The sequence below is a fragment of the Pseudoliparis swirei genome, unplaced genomic scaffold (assembly GCF_029220125.1).
Source record: "Pseudoliparis swirei isolate HS2019 ecotype Mariana Trench unplaced genomic scaffold, NWPU_hadal_v1 hadal_25, whole genome shotgun sequence".
In the NCBI taxonomy this organism is placed as follows: domain Eukaryota; kingdom Metazoa; phylum Chordata; class Actinopteri; order Perciformes; family Liparidae; genus Pseudoliparis; species Pseudoliparis swirei.
The window spans coordinates 112,161-130,606 of NW_026613261.1; the positions used below are offsets into that span (position 1 = coordinate 112,161).

The 18,446-nt window shown below is 52.1% G+C and overlaps 1 protein-coding gene across 10 annotated transcripts in view; it reads right to left on the bottom strand.

Moving 5' to 3' along the window:
* LOC130190950 (supervillin-like) overlaps positions 1 to 18,446 on the bottom strand; it is a 51,084-nt gene that overhangs the window by 12,122 nt on the left and 20,516 nt on the right. For 9 of the 10 annotated variants that reach the window (XM_056410605.1, XM_056410604.1, XM_056410597.1 and 6 more), the window contains 8 exons: positions 18,056 to 18,182; positions 17,179 to 17,226; positions 16,391 to 16,468; positions 16,084 to 16,231; positions 15,876 to 15,959; positions 15,716 to 15,796; positions 14,732 to 14,909; positions 14,487 to 14,656 (listed from right to left, as the gene is read on the bottom strand). In XM_056410605.1, coding sequence (XP_056266580.1) covers positions 14,487 to 14,656; positions 14,732 to 14,909; positions 15,716 to 15,796; positions 15,876 to 15,959; positions 16,084 to 16,231; positions 16,391 to 16,468; positions 17,179 to 17,226; positions 18,056 to 18,182 — 914 coding nt within the window. The remainder of the gene's footprint in view (positions 1 to 14,486; positions 14,657 to 14,731; positions 14,910 to 15,715; positions 15,797 to 15,875; positions 15,960 to 16,083; positions 16,232 to 16,390; positions 16,469 to 17,178; positions 17,227 to 18,055; positions 18,183 to 18,446) is intronic. The other variant, XM_056410602.1, reaches the window with a different exon arrangement.

The following is an 18,446-nucleotide window of genomic DNA, read 5'->3' on the forward strand; positions in this document are numbered from 1 at the left end:
GACAACCACAGACAACCAACACTCAGCCCAGAGGAGGTCACTGGAACCACCGACAACCAACACTCAGCCCAGATGAGGTCACTGGAACCACAGACAACCACAGACAACCAACACTCAGCCCAGAGGAGGCCACTGGAACCACAGACAACCAACACTCAGCCCAGATGAGGTCACTGGAACCACAGACAACCACAGACAACCAACACTCAGCCCAGAGGAGGTCACTGGAACCACAGACAACCAACACTCAGCCCAGAGGAGGTCACTGGAACCACAGACAACCACAGACAACCAACACTCAGCCCAGAGGAGGTCACTGGAACCACAGACAACCAACACTCAGCCCAGAGGAGGTCACTGGAACCACAGACAACCAACACTCAGCCCAGAGGAGGTCACTGGAACCACAGACAACCAACACTCAGCCCAGAGGAGGTCACTGGAACCACAGACAACCAACACTCAGCCCAGAGGAGGCCACTGGAACCACAGACAACCACAGACAACCAACACTCAGCCCAGAGGAGGTCACTGGAACCACAGACAACCAACACTCAGCCCAGAGGAGGTCACTGGAACCACAGACAACCAACACTCAGCCCAGAGGAGGTCACTGGAACCACAGACAACCAACACTCAGCCCAGAGGAGGTCACTGGAACCACAGACAACCACAGACAACCAACACTCAGCCCAGAGGTCACTGGAACCACAGACAACCACCGACAACCAACACTCAGCCCAGAGGAGGTCACTGAACCACAGACAACCAACACTCAGCCCAGAGGAGGTCACTGGAACCACAGACAACCACAGACAACCAACACTCAGCCCAGAGGAGGTCACTGGAACCACAGACAACCAACACTCAGCCCAGAGGAGGTCACTGGAACCACAGACAACCACAGAAGAGAACCACTCAGCCCAGAGGAGGTCACTGGAACCACAGACAACCAACACTCAGCCCAGAGGAGGTCACTGGAACCACAGACAACCACAGACAACCAACACTCAGCCCAGAGGAGGTCACTGGAACCACAGACAACCACAGACAACCAACACTCAGCCCAGAGGAGGTCACTGGAACCACAGACAACCACAGCCAACACTCAGCCCAGAGGAGGTCACTGGAACCACTTAACCACAGACAACCAACACTCAGCCCAGAGGAGGTCACTGGAACCACAGACAACCACAGACAACCAACACTCAGCCCAGAGGAGGTCACTGGAACCACAGACAACCAACACTCAGCCCAGAGGAGGTCACTGGAACCACAGACAACCACAGACAACCAACACTCAGCCCAGAGGAGGTCACTGGAACCACAGACAACCAACACTCAGCCCAGAGGAGGTCACTGGAACCACAGACAAACCAACACTCAGCCCAGAGGAGGTCACTGGAACCACAGACAACCACAGACAACCAACACTCAGCCCAGAGGAGGTCACTGGAACCACAGACAACCACAGACAACCAACACTCAGCCCAGAGGAGGTCACTGGAACCACAGACAACCACAGACAACCAACACTCAGCCCAGAGGAGGTCACTGGAACCACAGACAACCACAGACAACCAACACTCAGCCCAGAGGAGGTCACTGGAACCACAGACAACCACAGACAACCAACACTCAGCCCAGAGGAGGTCACTGGAACCACAGACAACCAACAACTCAGCCCAGAGGAGGTCACTGGAACCACAGACAACCACAGACAACCAACACTCAGCCCAGAGGAGGTCACTGGAACCACAGACAACCAACACTCAGCCCAGAGGAGGTCACTGGAACCACAGACAACCACAGACAACCAACACTCAGCCCAGAGGAGGTCACTGGAACCACAGACAACCAACACTCAGCCCAGAGGAGGTCACTGGAACCACAGACAACCAACACTCAGCCCAGAGGAGGTCACTGGAACCACAGACAACCACAGACAACCAACACTCAGCCCAGAGGAGGTCACTGGAACCACAGACAACCAACACTCAGCCCAGAGGAGGTCACTGGAACCACAGACAACCAACACTCAGCCCAGAGGAGGTCACTGGAACCACAGACAACCAACACTCAGCCCAGAGGAGGTCACTGGAACCACAGACAACCAACACTCAGCCCAGAGGAGGTCACTGGAACCACAGACAACCACAGACAACCAACACTCAGCCCAGAGGAGGTCACTGGAACCACAGACAACCAACACTCAGCCCAGAGGAGGTCACTGGAACCACAGACAACCACAGACAACCAACACTCAGCCCAGAGGAGGTCACTGGAACCACAGACAACCAACACTCAGCCCAGAGGAGGTCACTGGAACCACAGACAACCAACACTCAGCCCAGAGGAGGTCACTGGAACCACAGACAACCACAGACAACCAACACTCAGCCCAGAGGAGGTCACTGGAACCACAGACAACCAACACTCAGCCCAGAGGAGGTCACTGGAACCACAGACAACCACAGACAACCAACACTCAGCCCAGAGGAGGTCACTGGAACCACAGACAACCACAGACAACCAACACTCAGCCCAGAGGAGGTCACTGGAACCACAGACAACCACAGACAACCAACACTCAGCCCAGAGGAGGTCACTGGAACCACAGACAACCAACACTCAGCCCAGAGGAGGTCACTGGAACCACAGACAACCACAGACAACCAACACTCAGCCCAGAGGAGGTCACTGGAACCACAGACAACCACAGACAACCAACACTCAGCCCAGAGGAGGTCACTGGAACCACAGACAACCAACACTCAGCCCAGAGGAGGTCACTGGAACCACAGACAACCAACACTCAGCCCAGAGGAGGTCACTGGAACCACAGACAACCAACACTCAGCCCAGAGGAGGTCACTGGAACCACAGACAACCACAGACACAACCAACACTCAGCCCAGAGGAGGTCACTGGAACCACAGACAACCACAGACAACCAACACTCAGCCCAGAGGAGGTCACTGGAACCACAGACAACCAACACTCAGCCCAGAGGAGGTCACTGGAACCACAGACAACCACAGACAACCAACACTCAGCCCAGAGGAGGTCACTGGAACCACAGACAACCAACACTCAGCCCAGAGGAGGTCACTGGAACCACAGACAACCACAGACAACCAACACTCAGCCCAGAGGAGGTCACTGGAACCACACAACCACAGACAACCAACACTCAGCCCAGAGGAGGTCACTGGAACCACAGACAACCACAGACAACCAACACTCAGCCCAGAGGAGGTCACTGGAACCACAGACAACCAACACTCAGCCCAGAGGAGGTCACTGGAACCACAGACAACCACAGACAACCAACACTCAGCCCAGAGGAGGTCACTGGAACCACAGACAACCAACACTCAGCCCAGAGGAGGTCACTGGAACCACAGACAACCAACACTCAGCCCAGAGGAGGTCACTGGAACCACAGACAACCAACACTCAGCCCAGAGGAGGTCACTGGAACCACAGACAACCAACACTCAGCCCAGAGGAGGTCACTGGAACCACAGACAACCAACACTCAGCCCAGAGGAGGTCACTGGAACCACAGACAACCAACACTCAGCCCAGAGGAGGTCACTGGAACCACAGACAACCACAGACAACCAACACTCAGCCCAGAGGAGGTCACTGGAACCACAGACAACCAACACTCAGCCCAGAGGAGGTCACTGGAACCACAGACAACCAACACTCAGCCCAGAGGAGGTCACTGGAACCACAGACAACCACAGACAACCAACACTCAGCCCAGAGGAGGTCACTGGAACCACAGACAACCAACACTCAGCCCAGAGGAGGTCACTGGAACCACAGACAACCAACACTCAGCCCAGAGGAGGTCACTGGAACCACAGACAACCACAGACAACCAACACTCAGCCCAGAGGAGGTCACTGGAACCACAGACAACCAACACTCAGCCCAGAGGAGGTCACTGGAACCACAGACAACCACAGACAACCAACACTCAGCCCAGAGGAGGTCACTGGAACCACAGACAACCAACACTCAGCCCAGAGGAGGTCACTGGAACCACAGACAACCACAGACAACCAACACTCAGCCCAGAGGAGGTCACTGGAACCACAGACAACCAACACTCAGCCCAGAGGAGGTCACTGGAACCACAGACAACCACAGACAACCAACACTCAGCCCAGAGGAGGTCACTGGAACCACAGACAACCAACACTCAGCCCAGAGGAGGTCACTGGAACCACAGACAACCACAGACAACCAACACTCAGCCCAGAGGAGGTCACTGGAACCACAGACAACCAACACTCAGCCCAGAGGAGGTCACTGGAACCACAGACAACCACAGACAACCAACACTCAGCCCAGAGGAGGTCACTGGAACCACAGACAACCAACACTCAGCCCAGAGGAGGTCACTGGAACCACAGACAACCAACACTCAGCCCAGAGGAGGTCACTGGAACCACAGACAACCACAGACAACCAACACTCAGCCCAGAGGAGGTCACTGGAACCACAGACAACCACAGACAACAACCAACACTCAGCCCAGAGGAGGTCACTGGAACCACAGACAACCAACACTCAGCCCAGAGGAGGTCACTGGAACCACAGACAACCAACACTCAGCCCAGAGGAGGTCACTGGAACCACAGACAACCACAGACAACCAACACTCAGCCCAGAGGAGGTCACTGGAACCACAGACAACCAACACTCAGCCCAGAGGAGGTCACTGGAACCACAGACAACCAACACTCAGCCCAGAGGAGGTCACTGGAACCACAGACAACCAACACTCAGCCCAGAGGAGGTCACTGGAACCACAGACAACCAACACTCAGCCCAGAGGAGGTCACTGGAACCACAGACAACCACAGACAACCAACACTCAGCCCAGAGGAGGTCACTGGAACCACAGACAACCAACACTCAGCCCAGAGGAGGTCACTGGAACCACAGACAACCAACACTCAGCCCAGAGGAGGTCACTGGAACCACAGACAACCACAGACAACCAACACTCAGCCCAGAGGAGGTCACTGGAACCACAGACAACCAACACTCAGCCCAGAGGAGGTCACTGGAACCACAGACAACCACAGACAACCAACACTCAGCCCAGAGGAGGTCACTGGAACCACAGACAACCAACACTCAGCCCAGAGGAGGTCACTGGAACCACAGACAACCAACACTCAGCCCAGAGGAGGTCACTGGAACCACAGACAACCAACACTCAGCCCAGAGGAGGTCACTGGAACCACAGACAACCACAGACAACCAACACTCAGCCCAGAGGAGGTCACTGGAACCACAGACAACCAACACTCAGCCCAGAGGAGGTCACTGGAACCACAGACAACCACAGACAACCAACACTCAGCCCAGAGGAGGTCACTGGAACCACAGACAACCAACACTCAGCCCAGAGGAGGTCACTGGAACCACAGACAACCACAGACAACCAACACTCAGCCCAGAGGAGGTCACTGGAACCACAGACAACCAACACTCAGCCCAGAGGAGGTCACTGGAACCACAGACAACCACAGACAACCAACACTCAGCCCAGAGGAGGTCACTGGAACCACAGACAACCAACACTCAGCCCAGAGGAGGTCACTGGAACCACAGACAACCACAGACAACCAACACTCAGCCCAGAGGAGGTCACTGGAACCACAGACAACCAACACTCAGCCCAGAGGAGGTCACTGGAACCACAGACAACCACAGACAACCAACACTCAGCCCAGAGGAGGTCACTGGAACCACAGACAACCAACACTCAGCCCAGAGGAGGTCACTGGAACCACAGACAACCAACACTCAGCCCAGAGGAGGTCACTGGAACCACAGACAACCAACACTCAGCCCAGAGGAGGTCACTGGAACCACAGACAACCACAGACAACCAACACTCAGCCCAGAGGAGGTCACTGGAACCACAGACAACCACAGACAACCAACACTCAGCCCAGAGGAGGTCACTGGAACCACAGACAACCAACACTCAGCCCAGAGGAGGTCACTGGAACCACAGACAACCAACACTCAGCCCAGAGGAGGTCACTGAAACTACAGACAACCAACACTCAGCCCAGAGGAGGTCACTGGAACCACAGACAACCAACACTCAGCCCAGAGGAGGTCACTGGAACCACAGACAACCAACACTCAGCCCAGAGGAGGTCACTGGAACCACAGACAACCACAGACAACCAACACTCAGCCCAGAGGAGGTCACTGGAACCACAGACAACCACAGACAACCAACACTCAGCCCAGAGGAGGTCACTGGAACACAGACAACCAACACTCAGCCCAGAGAGTCACTGGAACCTGAACAACCACAGACACCAACACTCAGCCCAGAGGAGGTCACTGGAACCACAGACAACCACAGACAACCAACACTCAGCCCAGAGGAGGTCACTGGAACCACAGACAACCAACACTCAGCCCAGAGGAGGTCACTGGAACCACAGACAACCACAGACACCAACACTCAGCCCAGAGGAGGTCACTGGAACCACAGACAACCACAGACAACCAACACTCAGCCCAGAGGAGGTCACTGGAACCACAGACAACCAACACTCAGCCCAGATGAGGTCACTGGAACACAGACAACCAACACTCAGCCCAGAGGAGGTCACTGGAACCACAGACAACCACAGACAACCAACACTCCCCAGAGGAGGTCACTGGAACCACAGACAACCACAGACAACCAACACTCAGCCCAGAGGAGGTCACTGGAACCACAGACAACCAACACTCAGCCCAGAGGAGGTCTGGAACCACAGACAACACTGGCAGAGAGGTCACTGAACCACAGACAACCAACACTCAGCCCAGAGGAGGCCACTGGAACCACAGACAACCACAGACAACCAACACTCAGCCCAGAGGAGGTCACTGGAACCACAGACAACCACAGACAGCAACACTCAGCCCAGAGGAGGTCACTGGAACCACAGACAACCACAGACAACCACAGACAACCAACACTCAGCCCAGAGGAGGTCACTGAAACTACAGACAACCAACACTCAGCCCAGAGGAGGTCACTGGAACCACAGACAACCAACACTCAGCCCAGAGGAGGTCACTGGAACCACAGACAACCAACACTCAGCCCAGAGGAGGTCACTGGAACCACAGACAACCACAGACAACCAACACTTAGCCCAGAGGAGGTCACTGGAACCACAGACAACCACAGACAACCAACACTCAGCCCAGAGGAGGTCACTGGAACCACAGACAACCAACACTCAGCCCAGAGGAGGCCACTGGAACCACAGACAACCACAGACAACCAACACTCAGCCCAGAGGAGGTCACTGGAACCACAGACAACCACAGACAACCAACACTCAGCCCAGAGGAGGCCACTGGAACCACAGACAACCAACACTCAGCCCAGAGGAGGTCACTGGAACCACAGACAGCCACAGACAACCAACACTCAGCCCAGATGAGGCCACTGGAACCACAGACAACCACAGACAACCAACACTCAGCCCAGAGGAGGCCACTGGAACCACAGACAACCACAGACAACCAACACTCAGCCGGACCCGCTGTCTGCTGGGGACTGTCTGTTGGTGACTGTCTGTTGACTGTCTGTCTGTTGTTGACTGTCTGTTGACTGTCTGTTGGTGTATGTCTGTTGGTGTCTGTCTGTTGGTGTATGTCTGTTGGTGACTGTCTGTTGTTGACTGTCTGTTGGTGACTGTCTGTTGGTGACTGTCTGTTGTTGACTGTCTGTTGACTGTCTGTTTGTGACTGTCTGTTGGTGTCTGTCTGTTGGTGACTGTCTGTTGGTGACTGTCTGTTGTTGACTGTCTGTTGATTGTCTGTTTGTGACTGTCTGTTGGTGACTGTCTGTTGACTGTCTGTTGGTGACTGTCTGTTGGTGTCTGTCTGTTGGTGACTGTCTGTCTGTTGGTGACTGTCTGTTGGTGTCTGTCTGTTGACTGTCTGTTGTTGACTGTCTGTTGTTGTATGTCTGCTGGTGTCTGTCTGTTGGTGACTGTCTGTTGGTGTCTGTCTGTTGGTGACTATCTGTTGGTGTCTGTCTGTTGGTGACTGTCTGTTGTTGACTGTCTGTAGACTGTCTGTTGGTGTCTGTCTGTTGACTGTCTGTTGTTGACTGTCTGCTGGGGACTGTATGTTGGTGTCTGTCTGTTGGTGACTGTCTGTTGGTGTCTGTCTGTTGGTAACTGTCTGTTGGTGACTGTCTGCTGGTGTCTGTCTGCTGGTGACTGTCTGTAGACTGTCTGTTGGTGTCTGTCTGTTGACTGTCTGTTGGTGTATGTCTGTTGGTGACTGTCTGCTGGGGACTGTCTGTAGACTGTCTGTTGGTGTCTGTCTGTTGACTGTCTGTTGTTGACTGTCTGCTGGGGACTGTATGTTGGTGTCTGTCTGTTGGTGACTGTCTGTTGGTGTCTGTCTGTTGGTGACTGTCTGCTGGTGTCTGTCTGCTGGTGACTGTCTGTAGACTGTCTGTTGGTGTCTGTCTGTTGACTGTCTGTTGGTGTATGTCTGCTGGTGACTGTCTGTAGACTGTCTGTTGGTGTCTGTCTGTTGACTGTCTGCTGGGGACTGTATGTTGGTGTCTGTCTGTTGGTGACTGTCTGTTGGTGTCTGTCTGTTGGTGACTGTCTGTTGGTGACTGTCTGCTGGTGTCTGTCTGCTGGTGACTGTCTGCTGGTGACTGTCTGTTGGTGTCTGTCTGTTGGTGACTGTCTGCTGGGGACTGTCTGCTGGGGACTGTCTGTTGACTGTATCTTGTTGACTGTATCTTGTTGACTGTCTGTTGGTGACTGTCTGCTGGGGACTGTCTGTTGGTGTCTGTCTGTTGGTGACTGTCTGTTGACTGTCTGTTGGTGATTGTCTGTTGGGGACTGTATGTTGGTGTCTGTCTGTTGGTGACTGTCTGCTGGTGTCTGTCTGTTGACTGTATCTTGTTGACTGTATCTTGTTGACTGTCTGTTGGTGACTGTCTGCTGGGGACTGTCTGTTGACTGTATCTTGTTGACTGTATCTTGTTGACTGTATCTTGTTGACTGTCTGTTGGTGACTGTCTGCTGGGGACTGTCTGTTGGTGTCTGTCTGTTGGTGACTGTCTGCTGGGAACTGTCTGTTGGTGTCTGTCTGTTGACTGTCTGTTGTTGACTGTCTGCTGGGGACTGTATGTTGGTGTCTGTCTGTTGGTGACTGTCTGTTGGTGTATGTCTGTTGGTGACTGTCTGCTGGTGTCTGTCTGCTGGTGACTGTCTGTAGACTGTCTGTTGGTGTATGTCTGTTGGTGTCTGTCTGCTGGTGACTGTCTGTAGACTGTCTGTTGGTGTCTGTCTGTTGACTGTCTGTTGTTGACTGTCTGCTGGGGACTGTATGTTGGTGTCTGTCTGTTGGTGACTGTCTGTTGGTGTCTGTCTGTTGGTGACTGTCTGTTGGTGACTGTCTGCTGGTGACTGTCTGCTGGTGACTGTCTGTTGGTGTCTGTCTGTTGGTGACTGTCTGCTGGGGACTGTCTGTTGACTGTATCTTGTTGACTGTATCTTGTTGACTGTCTGTTGGTGACTGTCTGCTGGGGACTGTCTGTTGGTGTCTGTCTGTTGGTGACTGTCTGCTGGGGACTGTCTGTTGGTGACTGTCTGTTGACTGTCTGTTGACTGTCTGCTGGGGACTGTATGTTGGTGTCTGTCTGTTGCTGTTGGTGACTGTCTGTTGGTGTCTGTCTATTGGTGACTGTCTGTTGGTGTCTGTCTGTTGGTGATTGTCTGTTGGTGTCTGTCTGTTGACTGTCTGTCGTTGACTGTCTGCTGGGGACTGTATGTTGGTGTCTGTCTGTTGGTGACTGTCTGTTGGTGTCTGTCTGTTGGTGTCTGTCTGTTGGTGACTGTCTGTTGTTGACTGTCTGTTGACTGTCTGTTGGTGATTGTCTGTTGGTGTCTGTCTGTTGACTGTCTGTTGTTGACTGTCTGCTGGGGACTGTATGTTGGTGTCTGTCTGTTGGTGACTGTCTGTTGGTGTCTGTCTGTTGGTGACTGTCTGTTGGTGACTGTCTGTTGGTGACTGTCTGTTGGTGACTGTCTGTTGGGGACTGTCTGTTGACTGTATCTTGTTGACTGTCTGTTGGTGACTGTCTGCTGGGGACTGTCTGTTGGTGTCTGTCTGTTGGTGACTGTCTGCTGGGGACTGTCTGTTGGTGACTGTCTGTTGACTGTCTGTTGGTGATTGTCTGTTGGTGTCTGTCTGTTGACTGTCTGTTGTTGACTGTCTGCTGGGGACTGTATGTTGGTGTCTGTCTGTTGGTGACTGTCTGTTGGTGTCTGTCTGTTGGTGACTGTCTGTTGGTGACTGTCTGCTGGTGTCTGTCTGCTGGTGACTGTCTGTTGGTGTCTGTCTGTTGGTGACTGTCTGCTGGGGACTGTCTGTTGACTGTATCTTGTTGACTGTCTGTTGGTGACTGTCTGCTGGGGACTGTCTGTTGGTGTCTGTCTGTTGGTGACTGTCTGCTGGGGACTGTCTGTTGACTGTATGTTGTTGACTGTCTGTTGGTGTCTGTCTGTTGTTGACTGTCTGTTGACTGTCTGTTGGTGACTGTCTGTTGGTGTATGTCTGCTGGTGTCTGTCTGTTGTTGACTGTTGACTGTCTGTTGTTGACTGTCTGTTGACTGTCTGTTGGTGTATGTCTGTTGACTGTCTGTTGTTGACTGTCTGCTGGGGACTGTCTGTTGGTGTCTGTATGCTGGTGACTGTCTGTTGGTGTCTGTCTGTTGGTGACTGTCTGCTGGGGACTGTCTGTTGGTGTCTGTCTGTTGGTGTCTGTCTGTTGGGGACTGTCTGCTGGGGACTGTCTGTTGACTGTATCTTGTTGACTGTCTGTTGGTGTCTGTCTGTTGTTGACTGATTGTTGACTGTCTGCTGGGGACTGTCTGTTGACTGTATCTTGTTGACTGTATCTTGTTGACTGTCTGTTGGTGACTGTCTGCTGGGGACTGTCTGTTGGTGTCTGTCTGTTGGTGACTGTCTGCTGGGGACTGTCTGTTGGTGACTGTCTGTTGACTGTCTGTTGGTGATTGTCTGTTGGGGAATGTATGTTGGTGTCTGTCTGTTGGTGACTGTCTGCTGGTGTCTGTCTGTTGACTGTATCTTGTTGACTGTATCTTGTTGACTGTCTGTTGGTGTCTGTCTGTTGGTGTCTGTCTGTTGGTGTCTGTCTGTTGGTGACTGTCTGCTGGGGACTGTCTGTTGACTGTATCTTGTTGACTGTATCTTGTTGACTGTCTGTTGGTGACTGTCTGCTGGGGACTGTCTGTTGGTGTCTGTCTGTTGGTGACTGTCTGCTGGGGACTGTCTGTTGGTGTCTGTCTGTTGACTGTCTGTTGTTGACTGTCTGCTGGGGACTGTATGTTGGTGTCTGTCTGTTGGTGACTGTCTGTTGGTGTCTGTCTGTTGGTGACTGTCTGCTGGTGTCTGTCTGCTGGTGACTGTCTGTAGACTGTCTGTTGGTGTCTGTCTGTTGACTGTCTGTTGGTGTATGTCTGTTGGTGTCTGTCTGCTGGTGACTGTCTGTAGACTGTCTGTTGGTGTCTGTCTGTTGTTGACTGTCTGCTGGGGACTGTATGTTGGTGTCTGTCTGTTGGTGACTGTCTGTTGGTGTCTGTCTGTTGGTGACTGTCTGTTGGTGACTGTCTGCTGGTGACTGTCTGCTGGTGACTGTCTGTTGGTGTCTGTCTGTTGGTGACTGTCTGCTGGGGACTGTCTGTTGACTGTATCTTGTTGACTGTCTGTTGGTGACTGTCTGCTGGGGACTGTCTGTTGGTGTCTGTCTGTTGGTGACTGTCTGCTGGGGACTGTCTGTTGGTGACTGTCTGTTGGTGATTGTCTGTTGGTGTCTGTCTGTTGACTGTCTGCTGGGGACTGTATGTTGGTGTCTGTCTGTTGCTGTTGGTGACTGTCTGTTGGTGTCTGTCTGTTGGTGATTGTCTGTTGGTGTCTGTCTGTTGACTGTCTGTTGTTGACTGTCTGCTGGGGACTGTATGTTGGTGTCTGTCTGTTGGTGACTGTCTGTTGGTGTCTGTCTGTTGGTGACTGTCTGTTGGTGTCTGTCTGTTGTTGACTGTCTGTTGACTGTCAGTTGGTGATTGTCTGTTGGTGTCTGTCTGTTGACTGTCTGTTGTTGACTGTCTGCTGGGGACTGTATGTTGGTGTCTGTCTGTTGGTGACTGTCTGTTGGTGTCTGTCTGTTGGTGACTGTCTGTTGGTGTCTGTCTGTTGTTGACTGTCTGTTGACTGTCAGTTGGTGATTGTCTGTTGGTGTCTGTCTGTTGACTGTCTGTTGTTGACTGTCTGCTGGGGACTGTATGTTGGTGTCTGTCTGTTGGTGACTGTCTGTTGGTGTCTGTCTGTTGGTGACTGTCTGTTGGTGACTGTCTGCTGGGGACTGTCTGTTGGTGACTGTCTGCTGGGGACTGTCTGTTGACTGTATCTTGTTGACTGTCTGTTGGTGACTGTCTGCTGGGGACTGTCTGTTGGTGTCTGTCTGTTGGTGACTGTCTGCTGGGGACTGTCTGCTGGGGACTGTCTGTTGACTGTATCTTGTTGACTGTCTGTTGGTGACTGTCTGCTGGGGACTGTCTGTTGGTGTCTGTATGTTGGTGTCTGTCTGCTGGGGACTGTCTGTTGGTGACTGTCTGCTGGGGACTGTCTGTTGACTGTATCTTGTTGACTGTCTGTTGGTGACTGTCTGCTGGGGACTGTCTGTTGGTGTCTGTCTGTTGGTGACTGTCTGCTGGGGACTGTCTGTTGACTGTCTGTTGGTGATTGTCTGTTGGTGTCTGTCTGTTGACTGTCTGTTATTGACTGTCTGCTGGGGACTGTATGTTGGTGTCTGTCTGTTGGTGACTGTCTGTTGGTGACTGTCTGTTGGTGACTGTCTGCTGGTGTCTGTCTGCTGGTGACTGTCTGTTGTTGTCTGTCTGTTGGTGACTGTCTGCTGGGGACTGTCTGTTGGTGTCTGTCTGTTGGTGACTGTCTGCTGGGGACTGTCTGTTGACTGTATCTTGTTGACTGTCTGTTGGTGACTGTCTGCTGGGGACTGTCTGTTGGTGTCTGTCTGTTGGTGACTGTCTGTTGACTGTATGTTGTTGACTGTCTGTTGGTGTCTGTCTGTTGTTGACTGTCAGTTGACTGTCTGTTGGTGTATGTCTGCTGGTGTCTGTCTGTTGTTGACTGTCTGCTGACTGTCTGTTGGTGACTGTCTGTTGTTGACTGTCTGTTGACTGTCTGTTGGTGTCTGTCTGTTGACTGTCTGTTGTTGACTGTCTGCTGGGGACTGTCTGTTGGTGTTTGTCTGCTGGTGACTGTCTGTTGGTGTCTGTCTGTTGGTGACTGTCTGCTGGGGACTGTCTGTTGGTGTCTGTCTGTTGGTGTCTGTCTGTTGGGGACTGTCTGCTGGGGACTGTCTGTTGACTGTATCTTGTTGACTGTCTGTTGGTGTCTGTCTGTTGTTGACTGATTGTTGACTGTCTGTTGGTGACTGTCTGTTGGTGTATGTCTGCTGTTGACTGTCTGTTGTTTGACTGTCTGCTGGTGACTGTCTGTTGTTGACTGTCTGCTGGTGTCTGTCTGTTGTTGACTGTCTGTTGACTGTCTGTTGGTGACTGTCTGTTGACTGTATGTTGGTGTAGCAGGCCTGAGGCCGCCACCCGTGGGTTTCCCCCCCCAGCACCAAGGATCCGCCAGACCGCAAGAGGTGTTGTTCAAATACATATTTATTCGTCACTCACACGACACCGAGCAGACCGCAAAACACGTGCCTCTGCTCACCTCTCTCCCTCCACTCTCAAGTGGGAGCATTTATAGGGGTGGCCTCGGCTGCTGACTAATTGCCAATCACCAGCAGCCGAGGCCAAATCAGACACAGCTGCCACAGTTGGTAACTGTCTGTTGTTGACTGTCTGTTGACTGTATGTTGTCTGTCTGTTGCTGTCTGTTGACTGTATGTTGTTGTCTGTCTGTTGTCTGTCTGTCTGTTGACTGTCTGTTGGTGACTGTCTGTTGTTGACTGTCTTTTGACTGTCTGTTGTTGACTGTATGTTGTTGACTGTCTGTTGGTGACTGTCTGTCTGTTGTTGTCTGTTGGTGACTGTCTGTTGTTGATTGTCTGTTGGTGACTGTGTCTGTTGGCGACTGTCTGTTGTTGACTGTGTCTGTTGGTGACTGTGTCTGTTGGTGACTGTCTGTCTGTTGGTGACTGTCTGTTGTCAGGTCTCTGTATGTCTGGTGTTGTTGTTCACCCGTCTGCTGTTATATATGTCATGTTTTTATGTTCTGAAGGAGAAGAAAGAAGAAGGAGAAAGAGGAGAAGAAAGAGAAAGAGGAGAAGGAGAAGAAAGAGAGAGAGGAGAAGAAAGAGAGAGGAGAAAAAGGAGAAGAAGAAAGAAGCAGAAGACCCTCACCCTGGCTCCGCCCCCTGGTGGTCTCCGGCGGCGCTGCATGGAGCCTCTGCTCCGTGTACTCGTGCCTGACGTCCTCTCTGGCCGCCAGCTTCCTCAGCGGGTTCCTGGACGCCGGCACGTTCCTGGACGGCCGCACCGAGCGCTTGTGCTGCAGCATGGTCGAAGTCAGCCTGCGGGGGGGGGGGGGGGGGTGAGCGGCGAGGCCGACGCGGCGCCGCCTCCTCAAAGCCTCGCCGGGTACTCACTTGGGGCCCTGGGAGCCGAAGATGGCGTCGAAATCCGCGTTGATCTCCACCCTGGTGGGCAGGCGGGGGAACTCCGCCACGCGCCGGTAGAACTTGGAGAAGATCTCGTCGTCCAGCTTCATCACCTCCTTCACCGCCTGCTCCGTCACCGCCACCGTGGCCTCCTGCAGACCCGCCACTGGCAGACAAGGAGAGCCTTGAAGACGCTGGCGAGGGCGCAATGAGCCCACCCAGAGACCGTTCTCTCCCTCTCGTCTCTGAGCAGGGTTCTGACACACCGAGACCACTGGATCTCCAGGACTTTTACAGGAATTTTACAGGAATTTAAACCAAATGTCCATGAAAACTGAAATCTCGGTATAAACATGAACAATTTAGAAAATGTTGCATATTGAGAGCGTACGCCGGCTGATATTTTGAGCGTCTTTCTTTAAAATACATATTCATTATTTAAAACTCCATGAACTCAAACAAACATGTGATTATAAAAAAATCCCAGGACCTTTCCAGGACTTTAAACCAAATTTCCATGAAAACTGAAATCTCGGTATAAACATGAACAATTTTGAAAATGTTGCGAATTGAGAGCGTCTTTCTTTAAAAAACGTTTTAATTATTTCAAACTCGGCATAAATGAACATGTGATTATAACACGTTTCCATGACTTTTCCAAAACTTTTATGATTTAAGTTTTTTCCAGGACTTTAAACCAAATTTCTATGAAAACTGAAATCTCGGTATAAACATGAACAATTTAGAAAATGTTGCGTATTGAGAGCGTACGCCGGCTGATATTTTGAGCATCTTTCTTAATTATTTCAAACTCGGCGTAAATGAACATGTGATTATAACAAATGACTTTTCCAAAACTTTTATGATTTCAGTTTTTTCCAGGACTTTTCCAGGCCTGGAAAAGACCATTTTAAATGGACTTTTCCAGGTTTTCCGTGACCGTACGAACCCCGTCTGAGGAGCCTGCCGTACCTCTGCTGTTCAGGCGGCCCAGGAAGCTCTCCAGCTTGTCCAGCTTCTTGTCTGATTCCATGTCTGACCGCACCTCGATTTCTAAAAAAGTGACATCATGTTATTGTGAAGCCCCCGGCGACACGCACGATCACATGACCTTGATTCCGTGGCGTCTCACCCTCTTGTGGTCGGCTGCTCTTGAGTTTGGTGGAGAGCGGCGACAGGATGGGGCCGATCACCGAGGAGGAGGCGGCGGCCAGGCCTGCAGGCACACACACACACACACACACACACGGTCAACAACGTGGACAGGTGAGTTTAGGAGTTACAGGGCAAAGGTCACATTTCAAAAGGCCTCCCGCGGAAACGGGGTCGGCCGCACTGACCTTTCCTGACCATGCGGGCGGCCACGGTGTACTGGGTGGAGTCGTTGGCGGCGCCCCTGCCCTTCGTCTTCCAGGCGTCCTCGCGGATGGAAATCAGCTGTTTCCGCTCCTCGATGGACATCTGGGCCTCCAGCTCCTCCCCCGTCGTCTGCAGAGGAGACGAGGACATCGGGACACAGACCCGTCACCAAGGAGCCTCCACACGCCAGAGAGCCTTTACTTCATCACCAAACACACGACTTCACACGGCAGTAACGCTGCAACAGCGAAGCAGGGAAAAGGGGGAGGAGCCTCCGGGCATCCTTACCTGACTGCGGTGGTCAACATACTGACACTTTTGGCCGAGGGAGATAGTGGGAGAGAAGGTGGAAGAGAAGACAGGCTCCTGAGGGTGAGGAGGCAGAGTGAGAGAAGGGAAGAGGAGGAGGAAGAGAAAAGGAAGTCAAAAGGTGAGCATGCAGAGACGAAGGGAGGACAAGAGGACAAGGGGACAAGAGGACAAGGGGATAAGAGGACAAGGGTAGAGGATGCAGAGGAGAGGAGGCCGGAGACGTTAAACCACTCGCGATTGTTGCAGCTTCTAAAAAAACTCTGGAGACAATAAAGTTATCATCTTAAGAGGTTAGAAAATTTAAAAGATATTGCTTTTCAATCCCTCAAACTAAAGTAATTAAATGCAATATATATATATATTTATATGGACACATATATATATCTAAATATATTTATTTATATATGTTTATATATTTATATATATGTTTATATATATATATAAATATATATGTACAAAATAAAATAAATATATATAAAAATAAAGAAATATACTTATGTATATATATATATTGCTGCAAAAAGTCCCATATTAAAATCCCCGGAGCAGCTTTACCAGGTGCATTAATATATATGTATGTATTTATTCTATGGAAGTGGTCCACAAGTGTGTTTTTCTACCCTCTCAGATTCTTTATTTAAATAACATTTCGAGGCCTTAAGAGTCAAAACAATCCAGAACTTTACAGGAAGTAAACAATGACTCAATGAGCTGTGATTGGACGACACACTGAGCTGTGATTGGCCCACACCGGGTCGTCTTACCCACAGCTGCTCCGACACGGCGGAGTCGTCCTGGACCAGCAGCACCTCCTGAGGGTGAAGCACAGAGGGAGGTGTGGGTGAGACGGGGGACAGAGAGGAAGAACTGCAGGGAGGAGAAGGACACGATGGAAGAGCTGAATGTATTCGTCGATGTTTGAACCGAGAGACGATAATAAATCAGAAGAGAGATTCTCTAAACACTTTGTCTTTATGTTGAATCAGATCTTCAAGGATCGATTTACACACAATATGAAATAAATAAATAATCTATTCCCAAACCAGGAGAGACTGATAACTGTCCAGCAGACGGTCCTGTGAGCCTCCTGGTTTACAACCTCTCCCTCTCCCTCCCTCTCTCTCTTCCTCCCTCCCTCTCCCTCCCCCTCTCTCTTCCTCCCTCCCTCCCTCTCTCCCTCTTTCTCTCTCTCTTCCTCCCTCCCTCCCTCTCTCTCTCTCCATCTCTCTCCCTCTCCCTCTCCCTCCCCCTCTCTCTCTCTTCCTCCCTCCCTCCCTCTCTCTCCATCTCTCTCCCTCTCTCTCTCTTCCTCCCTCCCTCTCCCTCTCTCTCTCTTCCTCCCTCCCCCTCTCTCTCTCTTCCTCTTTCTCTCTCTCTTCCTCCCTCTCTCTCTCCATCTCTCCCTCTCCCTCCCTCTCCCTCCCTCTCTCTCTCCCTCCCTCTTTACAGCTTTTAGGGGCCAGATGATGTTGTCCCGGTCTGAACCGCTGTACTTAGACTGCTGCCGTGGTAACCATGAAAGGTTGTGTGTGTCTGTGTGTGTCTGTGTGTGTTTGTGTGTGTGCGTGTGTGTGTGTTTGTGTGTATATGTGTGTGTGTGTGTTGACTCCGCCCCCCCACTGTAGCTTCCTTCAGACTGACCTCCTTCTCGCCGCTCTGCTCTGCCTCCCGTGGCGGCGGCTCGGCGGACGCCGCGTGGGCCGCGTCCTGCTTCTTGTTGATCCGGTTCCTCCAGTCCTCCTCGCCGCTCTTCTTCAGCAGCGCGACCCTGAACGCAACACACACACACATCAATGTCCACCGCCACCCTGAACGCAACACACACACACATCAATGTCCACCGCCACCCTGAACGCAACACACACACACATCAATGTCCACCGCCACCCTGAACGCAACACACACACACATCAATGATTCACACCTGAGAGAACTGAGGCTCCATGAAGGCCTCACCGAGTCAGTCAGTCAGTCAGTCTCCCTCCCTCCCTGACTCTCTCCTTCTACCTCCCTCCATCTTTCTCCCTCTCTC